At 40.6% G+C, this 10,342-nt stretch overlaps 1 protein-coding gene across 1 annotated transcript; it reads right to left on the bottom strand.

Annotated features, from left to right (window-relative positions):
* Window positions 1-8,545, bottom strand: CDX4 (caudal type homeobox 4). The gene is made up of 3 exons (XM_036402291.1): window positions 8,113-8,545; window positions 3,067-3,212; window positions 1-207 (listed from the first exon to the last, which is right to left on the bottom strand). Exons 1-3 carry the CDS (start codon window positions 8,543-8,545, stop codon window positions 1-3), a joined length of 786 nt encoding a protein of 261 aa, XP_036258184.1.
* Between the last annotated feature and the right edge of the window lie 1,797 nt (window positions 8,546-10,342).

Here is a 10,342-nt window from a genome sequence, read left to right as displayed (position 1 = left end):
TCATTCTGAAACTATGACTTGATGAATGTCATTAGGCTGTAATCCATTTATTCCATGTGGTGGTGGGAACAGAGAATTTGACAGTTCATTTGGACTGAGTGAACCAGAGTCACTCTGAGCTGAGCCCCCGCTGCCATCAAACTGTGAGATTTTCTTCTTGATCATTTTTCTCTCTTTTGCTCGGCGATTCTGGAACCAGATTTTCACCTGGGGCATTATAAATGATACCTGATTAATTCAAAGTGCTGCTCAACCTTTTGCAGTAATCATAGCAATGGAAATGTAGGTAGGTTCAAAAACACTATTTAAAAAACCCAAAACCCAAAGCAAACAAACAAAAAGCCATGAGGAAAAAAGTCCCAAAAGCTAAAACCAAACCAAGAAACCCTCCACCAACCAAGATACCTAAATTGTGCAGTGAAAAGGTTTTGCATTATTCTGTAATAATTTTTGGCATAATAACCAATGGAAAATTGATTTTTTCTTTCTTGATTTCTTTTTTTTCTTGGGCCTTTGGTGCAAAGTGAACACATTGTGTTCTATTTAGGAACACAGAAATCCATGAACTCATTGACACTCAGGCTACAGTTCATCATTTCAGCTTTGCCACTGTCATAATTTAGGAGATGCAATTATGGATTAATTGTGAAGATTTCTTTATTATCTATGTTACAGATTAATTCAAAGCCAAGTAGTGAGGGCTCTTTTTCTTCATTGATGTTGTGAGTGATTTTTGTGAGTGTATATATTCTTATATATTTAAAAGTTTTGACTGTTTTTATGACTGGAATATATATTTAAACATGCATTTTACAGATACATATGTACTGTTATGTGTATAAATAGATATATCAACATTACTTAGACAGTCAATTTCCCAGGCTCAATGTGCAGGTGAAAAACTTATCTGTTTAAAATCTACTTTAAGTATCTCTATTCTCTTTCCTTATGTGAAAGTGTGAATGAGGAGGAACTTGTGTTTGTGTTTTCCTGCTTGCCAACTGTGTTCTTAATTCACAGTATTTGTTACAGCTTTTAAGGTGTGTTCAATACCCTACAATATAGAAAGTTGTACCCTTGCTTTGTATTAAAAATCTCAGTGATTTCTGTTTATTTTTTTACTACCTTGCTGGTAGTGGCATGAAGAAGCATTTAGCTTTGTCTGTCCTGTGGAAATGCTGCTCAGTTATGTATTTTGTCTATATTCTACTAGAAGGAACTTGACAGGTGAAAAAGGGGTGACATTAGGAGCAGCAGCTCTGTAAAAGGAAACTGCTGGTTGTCTGCAGGCTCACTGGTGACTCCAGGCATGCCTGTGTTCTAAAACTTGCAGAGCACTAAGGTGAAGGTTGCAAATCTCTCATAATTGCAGTTCTCTGAAAATGTTCCAGTGCAGCTCTATCCTACTGTGTGACAAACTCAGTCCATCCATGATAAACTTGGGTTTTGTTGTTCCTGCCTGGGAGCACTCACAGTCTGTGCAGTGCACTCTGTACTATTTGGGTCTGGGACTGAGCATCACTGCACTAAAACATGTTTGTAAAATCCCAGTGCTTGATCCTAAAACACCACTGATTGTCTCTGCATTCCTACATTTCCAGCCTCCATTGGCCCCTCTCTACTCCCTGCTCTTCCACAGACTGAGTGCAGAATCAGAGCAGGCCACTGAAAGAGGAACATTTTAAGAGACCTGAATGTGTATATTTAGAAAGAACAAAAGCTTGTAAAATTCTAAGAAGAAAGATCTCTAGTTAATATTTACCTCGGGGCAATAATCTGGTTTTTAAATGAGGTGACTAATTCAGTAGCACCAGATCTGCCCTTCTCCTCCAGCTGTAGCAGCACCATTGAAATTCTGGAGGCTTGGATCCAGCAGTTATTGTTTCCACACACTGCAGAGCTGTGCTTGAGAGAAATGCTCTCCAACACAGGGGTTTTAGGGAATTCTCATCCTGAGTTCCTCTAGTGTGTGTATGAACATGGCTAACATGGCTCCTGTGCCCTGCTCATCCTTTATCCACAACAGACATTCAATGTGTACTAGACAGGAGTGAAGGCAGAGTGCTCTCCAAGGGAGCAGCAATCCAAGTATGGCCTTGAACATTCCCTGGATGGATGGTCTTGGCTACACACAAGTGGCAAAAAGAGAATCCTGAGTTGAAAATCCAAGGCTGTAAAACCTCCCTAAACATGCTGAAACCTGACAGAGGAAGAATGTGGCCTGTGGAACTTGTGGCAATATATTTGTAGCAAAAAACCCCATAGGTATCTCATTGGATTGAGTTTTAACTTTCCTTTCTTCCAGCTGAAATACATCAAATGCTTTGGATTTTTTGCTGGCCATTACTTGGTGTGATTTCAAGAAGAAATAAATTTATGAATGTTGTAACTCTTGGGACCATAGCTAAGACCTGTTAAGCTGAACTGTTTCAATTCCAGCTGGCATCAAGCTAGAAAGTAAGAATAACTGCATTTTAAAGTATGAGTTAACTCCTAATGTTGAGTTCCATCTAACTGGAGGGTTCTGTCAAATGAGTCTGTTAATAACTCTGGGGCTGTGTAGTGGATTCTGTGTGTATGCAGAGAGGCAGGAGGTGGCTGCTGCTGTGTCCCCTGGCAGTGCCTGGGCACTGTGGGCACACCTCAGGGGTGCTCTCTGTCCCTGTCCCCTGGCAGTGCCTGGGCACTGTGGGCACACCTCAGGGGTGCTCTCTGTCCCTGTCCCCTGGCAGTGCCTGGGCACTGTGGGCACACATGAGGGGTGCTCTCTGTCCCTGTCTCTGTCCCCTGGCAGTGCCTGGGCACTGTGGGCACACCTCAGGGGTGCTCTCTGTCCCTGTCTCTGTCCCCTGGCAGTGCCTGGGCACTGTGGGCACACCTCAGGGGTGCTCTCTGTCCCCTGGCAGTGCCTGGGCACTGTGGGCACACCTCAGGGGTGCTCTCTGTCCCTGTCCCCTGGCAGTGCCTGGGCAATGTGGGCACACCTCAGGGGTGCTCTCTGTCCCTGTCCCTGTCCCCTGGCAGTGCCTGGGCACTGTGGGCACACCTCAGGGGTGCTCTCTGTACCTGTCTTTCGGAGAGTCCCAGGTTTGCTGCGAGTTCTGACTTCCTCCTGATTGTGATGTATCTGTTGCAGTGAAATTCCTTCTCTAGTTCCAGTCTCTGGTGATCTGTGTAAACAACCCGGTACTTTTCTTTTGTTCTTGTTTTACCTGGTTAGAAAAGAAAGATTATTCATATATTGAGTTGGATTTTTCAGAGCAGCTTGTAAACATCTCAGGCATTTCCCAGACATTAATGAAATACAGGATACTTGTATGGGATTGTTTGCTGTGGTACAGAGCAGGAATAGAGGTGCAGGGTGAAGTAGCAGATTGTTGGTTACCATAACTGTCTTTCCCTCATTATTTCCCTTCTCTCTAAAGATATATTTAAATGTGAAGCTCTTAAGTGATAAACACCCTGAAGCATTTTAAATAATTCACAGCAGTACATAATTGGTGCTGGCTATATTAATCTCAAAGGGGTTTCATTTCAGTGCTCAGTGAAGTGACTTCTGTGTCTATGAGAGCATAAATACCCAGGATTTCAAGACTGAGCTTCAGTCCCAATTTGTGCAGTTGTACCGTGGCCTATTTCTTTATCTGAGTTTCCAAAGATTGCTTCTGTAGCACAAAGGTATGTCCTACTAGAAATGTTGAGATGTTTTTGTTTTCTTGTGGCCATAGGATAAATTTAGAAGTTCAATAATAATTGAATGTACTTTCTCAAAAAGGTCCAGTCTTGCAAGGTGCTGAGTGCCTGTAGGATATTCCTGAGGGTTCTCTGTGCTGGGCTTCCCTTTAGAGTTGGAGGTACTTGACAATTTGTAAGATGAGGCAATAAAATCTTGTAAAAGGATTACAGGATCATCCTCTCTCTAATGTATAAAAGAAATATTCTTAGATATATCAGATAAATACTGTTAAGAGAAGCATTACTAAATGTTAGAATGTATCTATCATTTAATATCATTTTTAAGCAATTCTTCATGTAATAATAATCCAGAGAGATCAGTTTTCAACTTATTTGTTCTCCTTTGCACTTTCAACAACCAACTAGATAGTTTTCCTTTTTTCTTCTGATCTTCCCAGTTTTTTTTGATGTGAGTTTTCTGGGACAAACTGTAGGACAAAGACTCCTTTAAAGTGGTTCCCTAAAATCCATTGAGGTGTTAAGATGAAGCACACGCCACACAAAGGAGCGACAAGGAGATCTTATCAAGAACCCCTTTCACATTCAGAAACACAAGCCAATTGGTTTGGAATTTACAAGCCCTAAACAAATGTCAGACGCTTTCATCTCAGCAGAAGAAAAAGGGACAGAAATAGATGAAGGAATATTTTTTTCTTCAGTTCTCTTTACTTTTGGACCGACACCGAGGACAGACTGGGATATTTTTATCTGAAGTAGACATAGCTGAAATAAGCATAATTAGGGATATTTTCCCAAATCCTCTGCCACTGCAACTTCCAGCACAGACGATTTTCCTGCCTAAATTTGCAGGACTAAGTCATTCAACTAAGTTTACTTTTTTCATGGTACAAATCGTTGGCTTTGAAATATTTGCCCTCAGTGATAGTTCTAATGCTAACAATAGTATAGATATTCAGGTTCCTTGTAAACTGAGGGCTTAGAGGGAATCTTTGAAAACAAGTTAAAATTCAACAAGGTTATTCCGGCCTCACTATAATCAGCAAATATAACCATGATTTGAGGGGGTGGAGAAAAGGAGTAGTTTTCCCCATTCCCCTTGGTCATAAAATTCACAGAGTATTTCTTCTGAAGACAATAAAGCTGGGAGAAGGCCTCTTTATTTGCTGTGAAAATCATCACCCTTTCCGGCAATATAACTCCTGAAGAAAAGAGGGAGAAGGAAGAGACGAGGCTGCATATCAAAGCAAAGAGAAGTGTTAAAAGGGTCTGTTGCCTCAATATGACAGATAGGCCTCAAAACCTCAGACAATGTAGGCCAGTGGAAAATAGATGTCACAACTAATTTACAAAGAAAAATAAATTAGCATTCAAGCAGGGGCCTGGCCTTTTTTCCTGCTATTCTGTCTTGCTTTCTGGCCATGTTTCTGCTGTTCTGTAATCTGAATTACTTGTACATCACAGCTTGTTTGAACAAAGACATAAAATGTCTTGGCTATGGTTTGCAAAAAATCCCGTGGCTGAGCTTGTAACATATGAAAATCATGTTGATCTTCTGTTTAGTCCTGTTAAAGTCCCTTCTCTTTCTGAGAAGGGTCACTCCCAGATGAAGTTTCATATGAAGTTTTAAACCCTTTTTCTAGGCCTTTAGATACCTTTTCAGTAAGTTTTACACTTTGAAGTTTCTCTTGCTCTCAGAAAATTCACATCTTACCCCGTTGATTACACAGAGTTTAGAGAATAATTGGAAGTTCTGCTCCAGCATTACTGAAGTGGATGGCAGATTTTATCATGGATTTTCAGTAAAAGCAGGATCAGACTATCAGGAATTCCTCAGATGTTCTTTTCCTCACTTGGAGGGCCTGACTGGGAATGTCTCTTTACCAAGCCCGCTTCTGTTTCTTTAAAAATGTCTTATTGCCTTGTATATTTGCAATGTTTGTGTGTTTGAAGTAAAACAAAGGTTAGTTCTGAACATACAGTTATGGTCCTTTAGCCAGTTTCATTTCAAATCACATTTTATCTGTTAAAAGGACAGAATACTTCTGTCTTTGATCTTGTTTTATCCTGAAGATTGACTTGATCAGGTAAATTTTCATTTCACTTTACCTGCAATTGAATATTTTTGGTATCAAATGTGAAATAAGAATATTGAAGCAGAATGTAGTGTATTTAATAGAGTCTAAACAGGGAGGAAAAATTCCCACTGACATCTCCTCACTCAAAATAATTCCCACTGTCTTTAGGACAGTATTTCAAGAGGCTCTCTCATCTAATGAGATGTGCTGTGGTTTCTGTTCCTCCATGCTACTCACATACACTGATGTGTGTACACACTGGTGGAGTTAAGGACATACACATGTTTATGCATAGAAATGTATTTGTAGAGTTTAGGGCTGTCATTCTGGGATTTTAAAGCAATGAACTTTATTAAGCAGTGATAACATTGAAGGAGAGGAACCAGTAGCTACTTTGATAACCCAAGTAACATTATGGCAATAAGGAAAAACAGCAAGTGTGTTTCAAAGAGGGGTTATAATGGCATCAAGACAGTTTTCTTCTAGAGAAAACACTGATAAGGTGGTACAAAGCAGTTACATGCATAATTTTAGCCTTGTAATTGATTTGAATTCTCTTCCATTTATCACAATTTTTTTCTGTGACAGGATTAAAATTTGCAGTTTTTTTTTTTTTTTTTACACCAAAAGTTAAATCTCTTTGGTACTTTTCTTGTTTTGCACAATTACCACATTTGTGCTTCACTCCTGCCATATCTTTTTTTAAGGTGGGTTGATGTCTTGAGCTCACTTCTGTGAAGTCCTCAGCTGTTTTTAACACTTCAAAGGATTGGGTTTTAGGAATGCACAGCCTCAGGACATGCAGCTATTGATGGGCTCTGTTCCACCTGTCCTGATGGTTCATAAAGTATTTCAGAATGTGTCTAAATCCTGTGTAAGAAGCACTTTTGAGACTGGAGATGAATTTAGGCCCAAACCAGTGTCTCTGAATTGCAAATATATTTTATAACTTTGGTGCATGAGAAACCTTTCAGGGTCTTCCAAGACTGTTCAATAAGTGTAAAGCAAGGATTTAGATTTTTAAGATGTTTAAGAATGTTATTCTTTAAGAATGCCACACATTGAAAATTCAGTGCCAACATGGCACAGCCAGGGCTGCCTCATTGAGGTTCAGTAGTCTCAGCTGAATTTGATCTACACTCAAGTCTTGCATCACTTCTACACCTGGCAATCTCCAATGATGTTAATGAAGTTCCTGGGATTTACATGAGTATACAGAAGGGGGGACAGCAGACTGAATCTGCCTGGCTTTGAAGGCCTTTGTAGAGGCTCCAAGTGGCAGGAGAGCATTGTGATATCCTAATGTTCACCAGGCATTTTATATTTAGTAACAGAGGCAAAACAATGTGTGTCTGCTTTATAATTAAGAAACAATTAGCAGGCTAATTTTGCTCCTGAGTAATAACCATTTGAAGGAGGATTCTGTCTCCAGCAGCAGTGCAGATTTTCTGCGTTTTCGAAGATTGCTCCAATTGTAATTACTCTGCTTTTTTTTGAGCATTTCTTTGATGCTCCCCAACACACACTTATTACTTTTAACCTGAAGCACAGATTCAGCAAACCTTGCTACACCCAGTTTCCACCTTGGGAATACACATGGAAGGGTTCATCTGGAGGCAAGAACAGGCACATCAGTGAGTGCCACTTGCAGAAAAGAGATTTTTAATTGTGTAAATGTGGAAGCTGAAAAATTATGGCACGTAAGGAAAGTAAAGCTGATGTGAAATTAAATTAAAAGGAAGCTTAACCAAGGAATTATGTGATCTGCAAACAAAATAGTCTATGCTGGTGTTGAGTCAGATTGCTTCTTTAGGAATATTTGTGCTCACCTGATAAATCTAGGCAGAAAAATGTGAGACACAGGGAAAATTGCAGAAAATTGCATAATCACTGCAGTTAGATCAGAGCACGTGGTTTTCTTTATAATTATTGAGAAGTCTAAAAGGTTTAAAAAGATCAACCTGATTCTATATTGATATCTTCCCTGCAGCACAAAATAACTGTGTAGTATTTCTGTCTGTAACTGTTAAATATTGCTGCATTGCTCCATAACACCTCTATGATTATCATGTTTATCACACAAAATGCTTTCCAGGGTGTTCCAACAGGGATCCCTGGAGCTGAGACCACATCAGCCATTCCACTACAGCAACCACAGAAAGACTTTATGGGAGGAAGTGAAACTAGCACAAATTTAGTTAAAACTGCATTAAACAGCAGTGGGCTAAATAAATGTCATAAATGACCCACCAACCTATGTGCTTCAAGTAAAGTTAATTATTTCTAAGTTCAGTGATAGCAGAAGATGCTTTCTGAGGTTGGAAGTTGAATTTGCACTCACCAGCAGCGTTGGTTTGCACGGTTTTCCTCATCCACTCATAAGAGCTGTGCCTTTGGCTGTTGGGAGAGATTTGCTGGGCATGAATTGTATCTACAGGAGGTAAGGGCGCAGCAGCAGCAGCGGGGTGCAGGGAGCTGTAGTCAGCAGAGCCGTAGGAGCCCTGGCCAGGGGACGAGCCATTGATGTGGGCAGCGGGCGCGGCGCTGGAAGGGCCTGGGCCGTAGGCGCTCCAGTCCTCGCGCTGGGGGCCGTAGTGGGAGCCCCAGGCGGGCGCCGGCTGCCCGTGGCTGTCCAGGGCTGCCACGGGGTGGTATCCCATGTAGTCGGAGTAGGACGGGGCAGACACGAAGTTCTGCACGGGCAGGCTGTTGTTGGCCCTGCCAGGTCCTGGGTACATGCTGGGCTCCTTCTCCAAGAGCGAGCTCACGTACATGGCTGTCCCAGCTGTAAACACGGCGTCACAACATCTTGGTCCTCAGTGTCTTCTTTTACTGCTCAAAAATATTTGTGTTTGGTTTTCTCTAATAATGCCACTCTGCTTGCAATCTTCTACTTCATCCTCTTTTATTATCAACTGTGTTACCAGGTGCTGGTGGTAATGGTTTACCAAGATCTTGTCTGACGTCAGCCCAACTGCCTGCCTCATAATTACATTTACATTCAAATGAAGGGCTGACCAACCCCACCTTGCTGCTGGTTCTGGTGCTTTCTCTTTCAGAGAACTTTTATCTATCCTATTATCCTGCCCTGATATTCAACAGTGATCCCAGTCCTGTAAGATGATGCAACAGTTGCTTGGATTTGTAACTTAAATAGTTAAGTAAATCGGCCTTTTAAAAAGAAATTAGAGTGGTAACTATTATAACAATGTTTAATATTCTTCTTGTCTGAAACCTTTATTTTGTCAGATATTATCAATCAACAGATAAATCTGTTACTCTCTTAATTTCTCATATAATTAAAAAAAAATCTCCTTTTTAGTCTTTAATGGATACAGTCAATTTGAATAACTGTAATTCAATAACTTCAAAATATAGAGAGAGCACCTTGTAAACAGCATGTCTGGAGTATAAGCGTCTCAAAAATGCTCCTCACATTGTTGATGTTTGTAAGAGGTTTTCCAGAACGGGAGACTTTAAAGCTCTGACTGTAAGACACATGTTCACACTCTCCCCATCCAGAGTGATTTAAGAGATCCCTTCATCTGGTGGCCGTTGCAAACTGATAAATTTTAAAAAGCAGACAATAAATCTTCCTAACAAAGATGGTGCCAGAAGTACAAAGAAAATGACTGTAAAAAGTAGTGAAAAAAAGTCTTTGATTAGGCCCAGGAATATTGTTGGCTTCTGTTTCAAGCCAACCTTTATCTGCCTGAAAGGAGGCTGGTTCCTTCCTCTGAGGCTGCTGGCTATAGTCTGCTTCCCTTGGCAGCTTGGCCCGGGGAAATCAGCAGGGAGAGACATCTGGCTTGTTAAGTTTGTGAATCAGAAGTGCCCTGATGCTGCTCTGTGACACAAGGATGCTCCCCGGGTCAACGTTCGTGTCTCTCTGAGAAAAATTATTCTGAAAGTGGCTTTATATCCTGTTACCAACAGCTTGTTATTAACAGGAGAACTAAGCCACACCCTAGGACTTCAGAATTGCCTCTCTGGGTAGTGTAGCTGCAGTTTGTGGAGTGAATTCGCTGTATTTTTATTTTGGATGGGTTTCTTTGCAATGAGCTATTTGTAGGGGCTATGCTTGCAAAAGAGGTGCAAATTACAATGAGTTGTTTCCCTTTACAGAGGTGTGGGTTTTCATTCAGTATCCTTTGTATTTTGACACTGCTCATATTCACACATCCCTTCTAATTCCAGCACTAAAGGATTCTAAGTGTGTACTTACAGACAGGAAAGATATTCCTCTTCTCTTTAGGACTGGGCTTTTTGGGGAAAGAATTTGTACTGAGAAGTGTAGCAAAATCTTTGTAATTAATTTTGGTATATTCACAGAATTCTACATTAAACGTTGGGATCCTCAGAATGTTGAGGCAAGTTGCATGGGATAGTGCATGGAAAAAATAAGATCTTCTGTAGTTGATGTACCCTTGTAAAAATCAACACTAAAAATAAATGGAAAGATGCTCTTATTCCCTTTATCTTGAAAGACACAGAATTGTAACACAATTGTTGAGAGCCCTCAGAGTTTTTAGTACTGAATGTTATCCAAATTAAAGAAGCTGTGTTTCCTG

Source organism: Molothrus ater, chromosome 14 (genome assembly GCF_012460135.2).
Source record: "Molothrus ater isolate BHLD 08-10-18 breed brown headed cowbird chromosome 14, BPBGC_Mater_1.1, whole genome shotgun sequence".
NCBI lineage: Eukaryota > Metazoa > Chordata > Aves > Passeriformes > Icteridae > Molothrus > Molothrus ater.
This window is presented reverse-complemented; position numbering and strand designations above follow the sequence as displayed.

Bases quoted from the DNA above. Each gene is read 5' to 3' on its own strand.
- CDX4 (XM_036402291.1), bottom strand. From the start codon at position 8,545: ATGTACGTGAGCTCGCTCTTGGAGAAGGAGCCCAGCATGTACCCAGGA. The intron at 3,213-8,112 runs GTGAGTGCAAAT...TTTTCTAACCAG, and splicing joins CGTGCAAACCAACGCTGCTG to GTAAAACAAGAACAAAAGAA. The intron at 208-3,066 runs GTACAGAGAGCA...ATAATGCCCCAG, and splicing joins TGGGACTCTCCGAAAGACAG to GTGAAAATCTGGTTCCAGAA.